This window comes from Mytilus edulis, chromosome 13, assembly GCF_963676685.1.
Source record: "Mytilus edulis chromosome 13, xbMytEdul2.2, whole genome shotgun sequence".
NCBI classification, from domain to species: domain Eukaryota; kingdom Metazoa; phylum Mollusca; class Bivalvia; order Mytilida; family Mytilidae; genus Mytilus; species Mytilus edulis.
This window is the reverse complement of record NC_092356.1, coordinates 10198824-10217025: the sequence shown is the minus strand read 5'-3', so window position 1 is coordinate 10217025 and position 18202 is coordinate 10198824. Positions and strand designations below refer to the sequence as shown.

The following is an 18202-nucleotide window of genomic DNA, read 5'->3' as shown; positions in this document are numbered from 1 at the left end:
TGATATAAGAAACGAATAAAAAGAAACATACGCACAACGTTCATATTTGTGGATCAATAATGATAGCTATATATTCTAATTCGTTTTAATAACACCCATTTTTTGTGTATGATTGATTGTTGGTTGCTGATTATTTTAAGCATGTTGAAGGACAGAACAAATTAACAATAAAAATAAAAGGTAGGTCTAGTTAAATTGGCCGTTCTTGCTAGAGGATGGTGCAATTTAGACTGACATTGATAAATGAGGATAAAATCGATAAGAACATAAATTATCCTTTCATCAAGGCACTTATGACCCCTCTAAGAGTTATTGCGACAGTTCTAATCTGAACAAGAGCATTGCATTCTTTCTACACCACGACATCATCGGATTTAACCATTCAGACCAGACACGGCTGCATATTTGTTCATCCCAAACCACAGAACGGACGCCCCACTTTTGATAAAGGATGTACTGCCGGTATCTAAAATTACTTCTCGTGACTATATTTCTTTCCCCAGTCCTATTTTGGGGAGACTTAGTATATATAATGTCTTGGGATAGGTCGATTTATTAACATCTAATTTGTATAGTAAAATGTTATAAAATATTCTAATATGACGTGCTTCTTTCGCTTTGTAAACAACACTGTGATAAAATTCTCGATATATCTATACTTAGCGCAGACTCCGTGGTGTACATAAACATGGCTGTTACAATATACTTCCCACGTAAATCCACATGTATTGAAACCTATTTGTAAACCCTTTGCCGATTTTATTGTTTTAAAAATTGCAATTAAAAAAAGACAAAATCACTTTTATTCTTATTCGGATGCATAATAAAAAGAAGTAATGCACAAGAACTCGGAAAAACCAACAAAATAAAAATAAAATAAAATTCCGCGAAAGTCTATTAATGTTTTTGGCGCATTTAAGTCATTTCAAAAATGACGTCATACAAATGAAAACGCTACAGTTGAAAGTTTTCTGTTACGTGAACCATTGAAATGTTGTTTACTATTGTATTAAAATTGATTATCAAGGTAGGTTTTGTTTGATTTTCTATTCTATTGCATTATTCGCATATTTACTGATTTCAGCAGGTCAACATGGCGGCTCCTTAGTTACGAAATGTCAACTTTGGATTTGACGGTAGCTTACGAGAAAAACATGTAAATCAAAATGACAATTGTTGGTTTTGAGAATGAAACAAATTTTTATTTTAGCGGTTGTTCACGAAATAATCCATGCAAGCTACGGATTTATTAGAATGTTTGAGCTTTATCTAACAGGGAGTAAAAAAAGAACAGCCGCACACACAGCTTTACCCACCCTCGCTTCAGTTTTTTTAATGATCATATTTGTCCTATTAGAATCGAAATAATTCATGGAAGCCATAGATTATTGGAAATTTACACATGGCCTGGGCCGTGATATTCGTTAATTTTATCCCTCGCTAACGCTCAGGATAAAATTCGAATATCACGGCCCAGGCCATGTGTAAATTTCCAATAATCTATGGCTTCCATGAATTATTTCTTAAATAACAATATGGAAGAAAATTACTGGTCCGATTGTATAAATATAAACAGTACATTGTGTACTTACAAATAATAAAAATATACTGATAAACTAGTTACCAAGATTAATAGGCAGGAGTGTTGCAGTTATATTCTGATTTGTTCCGCTTCCGTTTGAATGCTTTAGGATGGCTTCAGCTATTTTTATTAACTGCGCTTCCATTTTATCATCAGTTTCAAGCAACTGGGCTTCTATGTCAAATTCTAGACAAACCTGTCCCCCGATGGATTTTGGTTTATTCCATTGTGCATGTTGTGTGCTCTCTGTAAAGATAAAGAAAAAATGAATTTGACTTATGCAGTCATTGTATTTGAAACTATTTATGTGACGTCAGCTATTCATTGTTTAGTTTTTGTTATTCTAAAACTCAGTTCACTAGCACCAAATTCTACCGTCATATATTTTAGATACCTGCAGAGTGTTTAAATTTACCGATGGTGTCCTTTTTCCCGATTGTGATATTTTAACTGAATGTGGATTCGCATGGCAGGTGATACATGCAAAGAGGAAGACGTTTGACATATCGGTACAAACGGTTCCGTTCCATTGGAATGCCCTCAGTTTTTGTTTGTTACCTATATTTTTCTCTTCTTAATTGAATGCGATTTGAACATTGGTTAACTACGGTTGCTTAAATATATGTATATAAATATGGCTGTTCAAGATTATTAACTAATGTTTTGATTACAATACTTGAAAAACATTAGTTGATTTTTTCTAAAAATTTTTATTATACTTCAGCATTTAATTCCGGTGGATGTATCTAGCAAACATAACCAATGTTTTAAATGCATATGTGTTCTCGTCCTTTAATGATTCTTATTATACACAATGTATATTTTTTTTAAATCGCGGCTCAGACATTAATTCAATATAACTAACAAACCTTCTACAGGTAACACAACTATATCGATGGTCTCAGAAGTGACGGTTGTAATGCGTGCCAAAATCTTTTCTAGAAATAAAGCCAGTGTTGTTAGTAATTGGTCGTCTGTTTCTAACATTTCCAGCAGTATATCTACAATCAGAACTAAACTTCCTTTAGTGGCAACAATGAACTCAACTCCGATTAAGCCATTGTTAATTTCTTCTGTAAGTGAATTTAATACTCCAATATTACTCTCGACATCATCCACCTTCTGAAAGATGATCTGTACACGTACTTTTTGTCTTCCTACACAAATAAACATAAATATAATGATAATGTATAAAGTGTACCTTAACTGTGTTGGCAGTTTAATGACTCTACATATTTGCAAAAATTTAAAACAAACAAAATGAATTAGAAATAAAAGCACCTTCGATGAATACAAGACAGTAAACTATTTTTCAATTGTTTAGTTTCGACATTTCAATATTTCATAATGGATTGGATGAAACACGATATAAGTCTCTATATATAAAAAGTAAAATCACAAAATTACTGAACTCCCATAAAATTCACAACAGAAAGTCCATAATCATATGGCAAAATCGAAAGCTTAAACACATCAAACGAATTGATTACAACTGTCATATTCCTGACTTGGTACAGGTAATTTCTAATGTATACTAATAAATAAATAATAACTAGTCAATCTAAAGAAATTGTTATGTTTCAATTAATCTTGTTGCACGACAAAGGATAATAACAATACGTATTCCTCGAAACCTGAGTATATTTAACTAGGACGCAAGAGTCCTCATTACTTTCCTTGGTTCCTTTATATTGTATAAACATTGATTTTCGTTTGGTTAAAATATCATAGTTTTGTATTTAAAAGTAAGTTGTTGAGGTATTCATTTTGTTGGTTTTTAAACTGAGAAAAATTATATGTAAATGTCCCTTTAAAATTGACAATACTCAATAAAACTATGCACTAGCCATATTCGATATCTTTAAGGTAAAACAAGAAAGACAATGTCTTGCACTGCTTCATAAAAACCGTATTCGTACAGTTTTTTTTTGTTTCTCCATGTATAAGAGAAGTTCACCGGTGTGACCTTATCGTAAACATTGTAAATGGAAGGTAAAAGTAAATTATCAGCAGACATTTATCAATTGGTATTCCAATCACAAGGATGTACCTGTTGAAAATTGACTGTCGATCTCTGGATTAGTGCAAATAGACCGGCATACGTTAAGGGGGCTCGCGGGTCTAAATAATTTTTTTTTTTTTTTTATCTAATATAGGATTTCGCTATATTTTTCTATAAATGAACTTTATCTTATACCTTTCTTATGTTGTACTGTTATACCACTGTCCCAGGTTAGGGGGAGGGTTGGGATCCCGCTGACATGTTTGGCCCCGCCACATTGTTTGTGTATGTGCCTGTCCCGGGTCGGGAGGCTGTGATTCAGTGATTGTCGTTTGTTTGTGTGTTGCATGTTTGTTTTTCGTTCATTTGTTTTATATAAATGAGGCCGTTAGTTTTTTCGTTTGAATTGTTTTACATTGTCTTATCGGGGCCTATTATTATGATTATAGCTGACTATGCGGTATGGGATTTGCTCATTGTTGAAGGCCGTACGGTGACCTATAGTTGTTAATGTCTGTGTCATTTTGATCTTTTGTGGATAGTTGTCTCATTGGCAATCATACCACATTTTCTTTTTTATATTAATTTCAAAATAAAATTTTAAAAATGGGGTCACCGTTCATTTACGCTCACAATCTGGCTTCAAAAGAAGCATACATTTTTGTAAAGGTGCCTCTTTTCTGTTGAACTAATAGGAGAAATAAAGGTTATATCGAAATAAAAAAGAACTTAATTACAGAAATCGCTCAAATTTTACAATAGTTTAGTTTAAGTACAGCTTGTTTGAAAATTATAATATAAAATATAGGTCACCGATGAGTTAATAAAGATATTTCAATTTTTAATGCCAAAAACTGGCATGTTTGCACCAAAGGGAGATGATTTGGAGCTTTTTCAATAATATCTCCATTTAATAAATCATCTGGCGCCAACACGGATTGATGTTTTTGAATGATTTTTGTACCATATGATAAAGTAACAACTTCTTAAGGTACTAAATAAAATTTGCAATGAAAAACAAATGTTTGTTTTTTTTTTCTGAAATTTTGTACCCTCGAGCCTCCTTGAGGCTTTTACCCGTCTTTGATGTTTTCGGACATTACAGACGAATTATAATGTGAAGTGACATAAATTGACAGTTCTTGATCGCGATTTATTACTGTACATACACTATATTATCATCTGACTGAAAGAAAACGTTTCAATACTTTTGTCTGGTCAGTTAACTTATTATTTTCATGGTATGCGTTTATGTTCACCATTTATATAATGTCAATGGACGTGTAAAGAAAGTCGATACTACCGTTGGCGCTCGTGCACGTGTTGGATGGAAAGTGAATACAATATTATGTGGGGGTCATCTCAAAATTATAAATACTCTATCGTTTTTTATTACCTGTATGCCCACTGAAATACGTTTTTTATAGTGTGCAAGACATTACATTAATGAAATCCCGTTATAGGGTATATGATTGAAGCTACGGGAAACAATGTCAACTGAAGCTAAGATCGTCCAATGTCAACTGAAGCAAAGTTTGTTTTTATCTTTCTTTCAATGTCGTTCAAACTTTTTATTTCTAAAATCAAAATTTTTAGAAAAGCTTATACGATCTTTCCAAAGACGTATGAGTATGATGTATAGAATCAAAAATCTTATAACAAAGATATATAGAATCAAAAATCTTATAACAGATGAGCTTGGGTGGGGGTGTTATTTTTATGTTTATTTTTCATTCTCTTACTTATTTTTATTTATATATTTGCAGTGTGTAAATGTAACGTCAATCACTGAATAAGAGGCTGCTGGTAGGTGACAGGTTCATGCATAATATTGCGGGGTTATACACAGGCGCGTAGCTCCCTATACGCCAACACGCAGTTGCGTGCACATCAATTCGGCATGCAAAAAAAAAAATGGCAAAATAAAAATTTATAAATTAAATGTTTACAGGAAACACATATATGTAATCGCTTTTTTAAATGATGTAATGTCATTAAATAGCGGCATTTGGTTTCAAAATTAAAGTTTTATTAGAGATGAAAAGACTAACAGTAACTTGCCTCTATTACAAGATTTGAATTCGTTATCATCTCTAGTAGTTTCGGGGCAGTACGGTTTAACTGTTTGGACTGCGATGTACCAATTGACATTAGATTTATCAGTACCCTTCGATATCGTTGAAAGTATGCCGAGGCGATGTGTTCGACAGACTACCAGAGCCAATCCCCCCAGCAAACACGCTAAAACAGTATTGGAAAGTCTCATTATATTTTGCGTTCATAGACCACATGATAATGGAACTGGAGTCGCGTCTGATATCATCAGGAAATCGCTTCTATGTGCATTATCTGCTTCCTCGTGTTGTCGGTAATACAACAAACGAACAAATCTCTGCATTGTTTGAGACATACGAAACTGGCCTGGCATATAATTTGTCTAATTCAATCGGGAGGTCGCTCGATGGCGAACACGAGTGCTACCGCGCGCAGAGAGATCGTTCAGTGTACTACATCTGTTGAAAACATATGTATGATTAACCATGACCAACTACAGCTAGGTATTATCGCTAGCATAACTGCATTATATTCATCGGGATTTCAGTGTGAATATTGACAAAGTAATAGAGACGTTCCCGAAGAGCAGATTTTGGACAATTTTGAGTAAATTCTGTATCACAAAAATGTGTTGCTTAAATATTCAATTAATCATTCTTTACTCTATTTAGAAGTCAAGATTTCTAAATTGTTTTGCATTCATGAATTGTTTATAAGTCCTATGTCCATCACAACATGTAGCTCCTCTTTTAACCGTCCAATGACCGAAAACCGAAAAAAAAAAATTCTGCATAAAAGGGTCCCAAAAATTTTTCGCTTCGCTTCGCTCGGCGGTAGTTGCTTGCAGATCGTTTCTTTCTAGCTACGCCCCTGATACATGTCCGTAAACGCTCAACCCTTCTCTTAACCTCGGACAGTGGTGTAAGTTTTAACAGTAAATCATAAGTACATACTATAAAAATCGTTTTAAAATGGCATAACTCATTTTATCGGCTGTAAGCGTTTTAAAAAAAATAACATAAAGACAAAAGACCCAAAGTACCAATACCAGAGTACTTGCAGTTACTGAAATCTTAAAGTTAATAACAACGGCTTCCAAAGTAAAAGAGTACATTTAATTATTAAATTTATTGGTTATCAATCTGAGATGACGGATATCACAGATAAAAAAATCCGAGATTACGGATAATCAATCCGAGATCATAGATTAGCAATTTGAGATCAAGGATTGTCAATTCGATATCACGGATTACCAATCCGAGATCACGGATTTTTGCGTGTGTGTCCTTTTATGGCTGTCTTATACATACAACTTTACCATTTCACTTTGTTTTTACAAGATGTTAAAACAAGATAAATTATTCACAAGACATAATAATTTATCTAAAAATGTATGTGATGAACATTTTCTGGTTTTTAGCAAAATGATTTGATTTTCTCATGCGTACTGTAATAAATACAAGTATCTAAGATTTATCTCAGCGGTATCAAATACGCCTTTACAGGTATTATAGTTTAGTATTTAGTTTTTGTACTCGTTGAGATGGTCAACACATCATATTGTATTCATTTTCCATTCAACATGAACGCCAGCAGTAGTGTCGACTTTCCTTACACGTCTATTAAATCATATCAATATTTACGTATTTTGAAAGTCAGATTTGGTAAATCGACAGTTAATTTTTCGTTGGGGTTTTTATTTCGTGGATAATTCTTATCCATGAAATGAACGAAATTGAATACCCAAATAAAATTTCTGCTTTAACAGTATGTGACTGCTCTATTTGTTGAACTATATGTTTAAAAATCTGCATAACTCCTTGTAAAAATTATTTTGTAGGGTATTTATTACACTAGTTTTGTTTTTTCTATAAAATGTCTAAATTGCTTTAATATTTATTGCATAAAAGGCAAATTACCTTCTAATTTTTCGTCCCTAAGCAAAGATCTAAGATTCGTCAACCATGTGTCAAAGTCGTCGCCCCAATAAAACTTAATTGGCCTCTTCTCAAATCTCACTGTAGAAAGAACGATATATCTCATTTATAGAATATCGAAATAAAAGTGATGTAGATGATAACGATGTAAATGAACAATGAAAAAAAAACCACAAAAAATGTTATATACTCTATAATTAAAGCCTGTATGTTATATTCTCTATTATTAAAACATGTATGTTATATGCTCTTTAATTGAAACCGGTATAGTATATGATCTATAATTAAAGCATATACGTTATATTCTCAATTGTATCACAGTAATATTAGGTGCAGACTTACATTTAATATTTTCAATCTCCATCATTGCATTTGCATATTTTGCGTGCATTGCAGTATCAATCCCACATGTTCTGTAACTAACAATCTCCTGTTCATAATTTGTCGTTCGGGAGAAATTCAGATCCATTCGATGACCAATGCTTCGAAACTCGTTGAAATATTCATCAAACTCATTTTTTTCAATTTTGGTGTCGCTTCTATGAGCAAGATTATTTCTGTAGCATCGAATACGTTCAACATCATCTCCTAAATTTATATCGACTTTGTCTGGAAGCTTGCCCCAGCCTTTTGTGGGTGATGGTATTAATGAAAACTTTCTCAATAGTTGGTAAATTATTGTAACATCTAACGAATCGTATGTATTTGAATACTGTAGCTCTTTAATGATTCTTTGTTGTTCGGGATAGAATGTTGTTAGAACAGGGATACACTTTTGATGCAGAAATTTTGCGACAGGCTCACATTTTCGAATAACATCTCGTAGTATTTTGGGGAAAATGTCGATGATAGGTATTGATAGTCTAGAATACCTTTCTCTCTTATCTCTCTCAGTATCCGGTAGAGATTCTGCCATTACAAAATTAAACATTATAGAAATTGTCAATGTTATCTGATTTTATAATAAAATGAAACAAACCAGTTAATCATACATTTAACTATTAAGTTTGTGTGACATTTTTTTTTTGTATTTTTTGTATTTTTTTTTTTTTTAATATTTTAATGAATTCATGGGACAAATTGTACCATTGCGATAGCTACATCACGTATTTTGTATATAATTATATAAATATACCGATTGTTGTTGCGCATCTTCTGTCATTCGAATAATAACCTGCATGTGATTACTGAGAGACGAAATATACTAAAAACAAAAAGAAGTTTATGTTGTGTAGAGGTAAACATGTAAATGATACAATCTATGACCATTAAATTGTTTCCGTTTAATATAGTTATAATAAACTTAATTATTTACAGTAGAATTTTAACTTTGATAATACCGAAACTTACCTGCAATTGCTTTTACGCTTGTGAGATCCTGAAGGAGAGAACTTGAATCTTTTTCAGATCTACACAAGCTGGTATACAAATTTCGCAAATCGTCTTGTTCAAAATAAGAATCAAGTCGTATGACCATACATTTAATTTCTTCCAACATCTTTTCTGAATATTGCGCAGTTACCTCTTCCGTGTTGATCTTAATTATTGAATTTGTTGCATTAATAAGCCTTTGTATATCATCAGCGATTTCTACTTCTGTATCATGGGGAACATTTCCCCATTTGCACTTCGGTTCGTCTAACATATTGAATTCAAATCTTAGTATTTTGTAGCTAATTTCAATCGTGAAATCATCTATTTTTGGAAGCTTTTCCATTAAAATGACTTCATTTTCGGTAAAAACCAAGCGGAAATCGTTCTTCGAAAATCGCTTTTGTAATCCCTTTGGAGTTATGTAATCTTTTAAAATCATTTGCATAACTTTGGGAAACAATCTCAGTACCATGCATCCTAACTTTGCATGGCGTTCTTTAAATGTATCTGACATTATGCTATTTTATCTTGTCTGGTCAACACTTTATTTTTTACATACAAAACCTAGGCTGTAACATATGAATTGTGTCTTCTCATAGGAGTCCATCTACAAACAAAATATAATCGGTGCATTTTGTTTATTAATCATTCACATGCTACATTAACTTATTGTCCTAGATCACATTTTGCTTTGCCACAAAAAAGTAAAGTGGAATTAATTATGAAGGTTTGGTACACGAAAGTAATCCATACGTATGGATTCCTTTTCGGGAAGTAATGAAATCGATACAATCAAGGGCATTTATATCATTTGTATATAAAAAGCGCATACATATCTTGAGATAGAAGTCAATCAAAGATCAAGGTAATTCAGGTAAATTCTCAAACTTATCAGCATCTTTTCCCAAATTCATTGCATACCGACAAAAAACATAAAATGTCCAACAGAAGAAATGTTTGTGAGTCTAATAAAAAAAAGGCGGAGGACGCTGAACGGAAAATAATATAACTGATATGCAATGCAGTACTATTGGTACACTATAATAAGCTTGTGTTTTGATGAATAGAAAAGAAGAAACAAGATGTTTATTTATCAATCTTTACTAAAACGAAAGACTACATTTTTCTCGTTTTAACAATCCTTTCAAAACATTACTATGTGTGTCTATCAGCGTAATTACAAAACACCGACTATTGTATCATATTTGTATTACGAATAGAGGTCAATGGAAAACTACTGAGCCAGTTAAATTGATTTAATTTAAATGTATACAAATATCTTATTTCACAAGGTAGTTTACGTATGCTATATTGAAATTATCTAGGATAATGTTTAAAAGATCTTCACAACAATAGTTTTTTATATCAGTAATTTTATAACAAGTTCTTTGAAATAAACTTCCGTGCGGTGACCTATAGTTGTTAATGTCTGTGTCATTTTGGTCTCATGTGGACATTTATCTCATTGGCCATCATACCACATCTTCTTTTTTATATTATATACATAAGCAAATATAGGTATCACTATCTATAGACTTTTTGTAGAATATACCTGGAGGTTTGTTCCATTTTGGGAAGAATTGAGAAACTTTCGAGATAAAAACTAAAAATATAGGTATCGTAGTTTCAATTAATTCTGCATCATTTAATTTCTTCTATTTCCCTAATATAAAAAAAAAACTACTGAGCCATTTAAATTAAAATGGAAGGTATTAAAGATTAAATTATCCCAAGGTGTTTATTAACCACCACACTGTAATTGAGTGTCATTTGTTTTTCATATACATATCTTTAAATTTTGAAATTTCTACAATGAAATAAATATATTACTGACTATAAAATATATTAATACTACATGATTAGTACAATATTAAAGTGGTAAGTCTGCATTTTGCTAAGAATCGGGAACGCAATTTAAAAAAAAAATTCAACCATGTAATTAGCAGTAAAAAAAAAAACACCAATAAAGTAAGAAAGAATGAAATAAGCATGTCAGTACCAAATCTCTCTTTATTTGTTGGATAGTACCGAAATGGGTTGAACAAGGTGCTTTTTTGGAGAAAAAAAACGTTGAAAAAGAAACCTAGACAGATGTAACATTGTCAGTGTTGATCTTAAGTATTGAATTTGTAGCATGAATAAGCCTTTGTATATCATCGGTGATTTCTACGTCTGTATCATGGAGAACATTTCCCCAATTGCATTTAGGTTCATGTAACATATTGAATTCAAATCTAAGTATTTTGTAGCTAATTTCAATCGTGAAATCATCTATGTTTGGGCACTTTACATTAAAACGACTTCATTTGTTGTAAAACCATGCAGAAACCGTTCTTCGAAAATCGCTTTAGTAACCCCTCTGGAGTTATGTAATACTTTCAAATCATTTGCATAACTTTGGGAAAAAATCTCAGTACCATCCATCCTAACATTGCATGTCGTTCTTTAAATTTGTCGGACATTATCCTATATTATTTTTTTTTGCCACCACTTTCTTACATCCAATTAACACATTGATTAATGTTTGCACCCTATTTATATAGATACGGTAGCCATTGTAAACGGCAGTTCAGAGTTAACCAGTGGATAAACATGTATCTGGATAACTCTGAACCGCCGGTTAACTGAACCGCCATTACCATGGCTACCATATTTATATAAATAGGGTGCAAACATTAATCCATCGTTCTGCCTCTGATGAAGTTCCGTTTTTGACCGAAACCTGTCAGCTGTGAAACATCACCAGGCGCAGTTAATTATGGCACATCTACTATGTTCTTATGCTCTTCAACTTCGTAGTTTATTTGGCCTTTGTAAACATCCGGGTATGAAACATCACCAAGTGCTGTTAATTATGTGTATTGGCATATCTACTATAATTCAATGCTTTTACATTTTCCCCGCTAATACAATGTGTACATCATTAATATGGCTTCTACCAACGAAAGCTCTATTTATAGCTAATGTGTTTAGAGACCTCTGATGTCAGTACAGCTTTCATATATTGCCGATACGAAGTTGAAAATCGTTGTGGACCACACATTCCTTTAAGTTTTTTTCCAAAAAATGAATGGATGTTTATTCATTTCTACAGACTTCATTGAGATGTACTATACCAACATTTTAAAGAATATCGGACTCTTTGCACTGACGTTTTGTATGATTATAAGAATATAAGAATCATAAATTTAATAACTCTTTATGACGGAAAGCGGAGACATACATTCAAAAAAAACTTTGATATTTTGAAATACGAAGGCTTTTCTACCTCAAAAATAGATAACCTTAGGTATATTTGGCAAAACTTTTAGGATATTTTGGTGCTCAATGCTCTTTAATTTCGTACTGTATTTGGCCATTTTAACATTTATTTATTAGAGCGTCACTGGTGAGTCTTTTGTAGACGAAATGCGCGTCTGGCGTAAATATAAAATGTCAATCCTTGTATCTATGATGAGTTTATTCATAATGAATTATAAATGTTTTAAAGGATTAATATCTTCTTCATAACTTCAAAAACAAATTAGCGGTTTCAGAAAGTATACAAGTAGGATAAAAAAGACAACTTGACATTATAAGTAACAGTGTATCATAAGAAACCAACTGTGCATCGTCTCATAATGATTTTGACAAAAACCATCAGATTAATTAAAAGTAAACATATCGTCTGATATACTCTTCTCTTTTATATGAATCTAATATTCTAACAAAATATCAAACTTAACTGTTCGTTTATTTGGTCGTTTTGATTTAAAAGACAAAACGGTTATTCAAGTCATCCGTAAAACATAAGATCACAAGGTAGATTTAAAAGAATAGAAATTTAAGTTATTTCTGTAACAAGGTAAACTTTGGAACTGTTTGCCATTCTTGTAACTTTCATCAAATAAACAGGTTACAATAATGTGGCAAAATAGTAAATCTATAGTAAAGATGTTTCATTTTGTTAAAGTAAAAAACAAAACAATATCTTACATTAGTTTTAACTGTATACTTAAACAACCCCGCAAAGAATTTTACATTGCAAACAAATTTCAATAGAAAACTACTGATCCATTTACATTGATTTAGTTTAAATTAATTCAGATACATATTTCATTAGGTTGTATATAGAAATTATCTAGGGTATTCTTTAAAGATCTTCATAACAATAAAGAGACATATTTGTTTAGGGGCCAGCTGAAGGACGCCTCCGGGTGCTGGAATTTCCCGCTACATTGAAGACCTGTTGGTGACCCTCTGCTGTTGTTTTTTATTTGGGCGGGTTGTTGTCTCTTTGACACATTCCCCATTTCCATTCTCAATTTTATATTAACATAAATATAAGAAAATAGAAATAAGTCATATTCTAACCTCGGGTCATACATTGATCGAACATTTAGGCAAAATAACAGTTCTGGCTTCGTGCATATGGTCATTCATTTCAAAACCGTTAACTAAGTGATTATATCTTTATTTCTTTTTCTGAAGATTGCCTCGTAATGTACCTTATTAAACAAAAAGAACGAATGGGAGTGGAAAGGTGCTTCCTTATTTCATTATTTTAAAAGTTTTATAGGGTATTTCTAGTTCATGAAAACAAAATTTTAGGCTTTTAGAAGGAAACGTCCATTCTCAAAATAGTAACTTTACATGATAATTATAGTTACATAATACGAAAAGAAACTTCTATATTATTTTTCTCAAAGAGCCTTTGACACACACGTAGCATATTTAATATTTATCAATAAATAAACTTACTGTCTGAGGTATTCTTCTGTTTTGGTGTGATTCACTTCGATTTTATAGTCAATCGAATACTTAAACACAGTGAACATCTACGTTATTCTTGTTCGTCGCCATTTTAAAGTTTCAAGTTCAAACGTTATATGTAATCAACAGATCACATGATCTTGATCAATTAAGAATATTAAAATATTGATTGTGACACAGTGATGATAGCTGTACCCATATTTTGGCTAGATTTTGACAATTTTATCTATTATGTCTGTTTGTTCACGCATCGTTGTAAATATTATGGAATTTGATGCGACTTTCAAACAAGTGTGAGGTGTAGCCCTATAAAAATAGGTTAAATCTTCCATTTTCCAGATTTTAAAATGTCTGTACCAAGTCAGAAGTATGTCAGTTGTTGTCCATTCGTTTGATGTGTTTTATCATTTGATTTTGCCATTTCCCGTTTTGAATTTTCCTCGGATTACAAAATTTTAATGATTTTACTTTTTAATAATAATACCAACTATGTAAACTGCGGCTCTTTTTACCTTTTTAAAACTATATTTCAAAGAAATATAGCATGATTCTATTTCATGCAAATATTGACATTATAGTAAAATTGGCTCTTTTTGTTGAAGTGGTGGAAGTAAACAAAAGAGGAACAAGATAGTTTCTTCAAGCTTATTCTTCAACTTACCCACTTCTAAAAATAAAAACCAAAATATTATTTCAAATCCAAATTTCTATGTATCCTAGTCAACAAAAGAAGCGATACACAAGTTTGATCTCCAATTTATCATAAAATATGATAAATAGTGAAAAGGAAATGTCGGTGCTTGGTACTAATTTAGATAAAGGATTATTGTATGCAGTGCTAGCAATGATTTATAAACTAGATAATACGTTGAACCACGAACGTCAAAATTATTCAATCGCGTAATAGAATGAACTATTCATTGATTCTTATAAATTCTATACAACTTTTGGACTATATGAAATCTCGGTCTATTTCTGAAATTAATTCTTACACACTTTTGATTTTTTAACCCTGTAAACTAGCATAGCCCATGTGAAAATTTTAAAATTGTTTGTATAAACATTTAACGACAAATATATGTGACGTATAAAGTTTTCTAACGTCAGACACGCGAAGCAATGAATGTGTTTGTACATAGATGTTTTTTTGTGCTGTTAAATTGTTCCTTATTAAATTGTGACACGATTATGACTGCTGTACCCATATTTTGACTTTAATTATTATGTCTGTTTAATTCACGCATCATTGTAAATATAACGGAATTTGACGAGACTGTCAACAAAGTGAGAGGTTTAGGCCATAAAACCTGGTTTAATCCACCATTTTTTAAATTTGAAAATGCCTGTACCAAGTCAGGAATATGACAGTTCTTGTCCATTCGTTTTTTGTTATTAGGGACGTTCCGCTTTGCTTTTCCTCTGAGTTCCGTATTTTTGTGATAACAATTTTTCTTTAAAACAAGTTAATACATTTAGATATTGGTTAAAGGAAATATATAAAAACAGACCAAACCTAGTACACCTTCTCGGGTGTGCTCGACTTAAGTGACTCAGCAAGAATTTTATTTGAAATTTAAAGGTTGTTTCGAACTTGTTTTTAACAATAAACGCTAGCACATCATAGAAAAACAATTGAGTAATCTATGTTTAAAATTAATGACGAAACTCTATGTATTAAAGTCTGTGAATCATGTGAATTGTCTACAAAAATCTTGATTTATTTGTCTCAAAATTCTCCTTTTTGCAATGAAACTATCAATAATAAGGATTTGTACGAACAAATGTAGTAAATGGCACATTTTTATAATTAATTATGTTTTCTGTTCTGGTCCTACTGCAGTTTTAAAATTATGTAATTCACATGGCTAAATAAGGGGTCATAAACCTTTATATACAAGTACGTCTTCCTCCCAAGTCACTGCTCATACGACTTCGGTAATGGACAAGTACAATAGTTTGGACGTTATGTTCCCGCGATAATCTCAGCAGGTACGTTTTAAATAGTCCTTGTTATTTTTATTACCATAGATAATAAAATAAACGGTACCTATGTTTCAGCACCAGACTAGCATTTGGACAATCAATGTCTCTTGAGTAATGCTTAAAGTCAAATATTTTAAAATCCAAAGCTTATCATAAATATGAGGAGCTTTAAATCAAAAAGGATACACTTATATCTAAAGCTGGACAAGTAGTGAGAGCTTTCAGCGGGTGAGATACAGTTGGATATAATTTCCAAAATTTTTAAAAAAGCAAATTTTGATAACACAAAATCCGCATTTTCATGCCAGTAACACAGGACTGACAAGTGATACCATCATTCAGTCCACCTGCATTAATGTGGACAAATTTTCCGCACCAAATCTACATTTACATCGTTTTAAGCAAGTTTCAATTTTGTTACTTATATCGCAATGAAGGTCGATCAATGGGATTTCCAGTTACACTAGAACAATAGAAATGTCACCCTGCTTATGAAACTGATAGAAAAGGTAAAAAAAAAAGAAATACAATTAACACATAAAATTCGATATGCATAGTGATGAATATCTGTTAAGACACTAAACCATAATATAACTTTTAATCTTTACTTATTAAGTAAAGTATATCTTAAAGCTGAATTTGTTGATATATGATTTTTCAGTTGTCAAATATACTGTTGATTGACCAATTAAGTGTTCAACATAGGGTTTATAAAATACTGCCGGTCTTGACTGCATATTGTTTTTTTTTTTTTAAATATATATCAAACCTTGGTAATGTAGCTTTCTGAGTATCCAATTTTTAACGTGTTCCGAAATGTACACGAATATTTCAAAGTTGGGTCATTTTGTCGATATAATTGTCAATAAATTCGTATGATTGAGCACACCGATAAGTGTATCGTTTCGACAACTCGATATAATATAATCAATATACGTGAAAAATTGCCTAACGTGAAGTCTCTATCCAAATTAAATGAGGACATTTTTAACACGTGTTATATTCTGGTTTGTCATTACGTCGTCTGATCTCTTAATTACCGAACGGGACGCAAATGCAAAATCTAAACCCCTAATTTGAGTAGTTTGTTTGATTACATTCATTTAGTAAATTACAAATTTATCAAACTCTTGTATTCATTTTTGAATTGGAGTAATTTTATTTAAGATACATTATGGTGCTACCAATGTGGTGATAGTTTTGTCACTGGTTCGTGTATAACAGACACAGCTGCCATGGAAGCAGAGTACATAGAGTACAATAAATCAGGCCCCACGGAGGTAATTGATAGCACAAAGACAAAACAATACCAGTATTTAAAGAATTGCGAGGACACAAACTATGATAGATGTGTCATAGAGAGGATAGAAGAACAAGGTAATGTATTTAATCAGTTCATATTTAACTGGTAAAAAAAAGGTTCAAAGAGGAAAATGCGATAGTAATTTATTTTTATTTTTAAAGCATTGCGACGTTTACACACCAAACAAAAGTTTAATAAGCCTTTTAACACTGATGCTTGTAGGTATCAAGTTATCTTATTGTATCAAAGACACTTGTCTCAGACTGCAAATGTCCTATATACCTCAATATAACACTAGGTACTTAACTTGCATTTTTGAAAAATGTCAACCGGTAGCGAAATTTCGTTTTGTGCCGAATTATTGTGGAATTACTACAACAAGATAATACTGTTTAGCAACTGCAACCATATTTATCATATTGTTCGTGTATTGCAACGAACTAGTAGATGCTCAATATAAAATTGTGGTAAAATTGACCATGATACAACTCTTTATCACAGACCAACAGACGTACACGAAGAAGTTAACAACAGTTTCTACAGGTCACCCTACGTCCTTCAAAGATCAACATATATTGTATTGTGATATTAATAAATCTGAATATAAAAAATGACGATGTGGTATACTTGACTTTGAGACAACTCTCCGTCAAAGACCAAAACATGTAGAAGTAAACCAGTAAAGGTCTCCGAACGGCTTTAAACGCCCTATATATTATAACATTAGATTTTGATATTGAAAAACATAAGAAATTCTTGTCTCGTGTTTGTCGAAAACTACAGATGATAGCTTCTTGAGTATTGGTACTTTAAATGTTATATATTTAATCGTATTTTTTTTTTCCTTTGTTTGTTTCCACATTAGTTACCTTCTAATTTCAGGACAGGTCCATGCATATATACGGGATTGTCACAACAATGCTAACAACTATTCATTTTATGACCCGAAGTTTTTAGATTTAGACCCTGCACGTAACCATTCATCGTGTATCTATGACGCCTTTTCCAAGAGAGTAGCTTGTGTCACTGTGTGTGATACAGATTTTTGTAATGGACCTCAGATAGACGGCGGAAATAGTAGCCGCGCACACACATTACTTGTGTTGTTTTATTCTGTTCTGGTAGTGTTTAAGTACATTATTTAATCTATAGTGAAACATTGGTAACATGAAATACCATAGTATTGCATACTACCGAGGAATCGTTGGGAGTTT

At 31.9% G+C, this 18202-nt stretch overlaps 1 protein-coding gene across 1 annotated transcript in view; it reads right to left on the bottom strand.

Annotated features, from left to right (window-relative positions):
- Positions 1-13820, bottom strand: part of LOC139500094 (uncharacterized) — a 223535-nt gene extending 209715 nt beyond the window's left edge. The window contains exons 1-5 of the mRNA XM_071288831.1: positions 13691-13820; positions 8927-9557; positions 7919-8485; positions 7559-7657; positions 2452-2739 (exon numbers count right to left, since the gene is read on the bottom strand). Of these exons, the coding sequence (XP_071144932.1) occupies positions 2452-2739; positions 7559-7657; positions 7919-8485; positions 8927-9464 (1492 nt within the window). The 5' untranslated portion in view covers positions 9465-9557; positions 13691-13820. The remainder of the gene's footprint in view (positions 1-2451; positions 2740-7558; positions 7658-7918; positions 8486-8926; positions 9558-13690) is intronic.
- Between the last annotated feature and the right edge of the window lie 4382 nt (positions 13821-18202).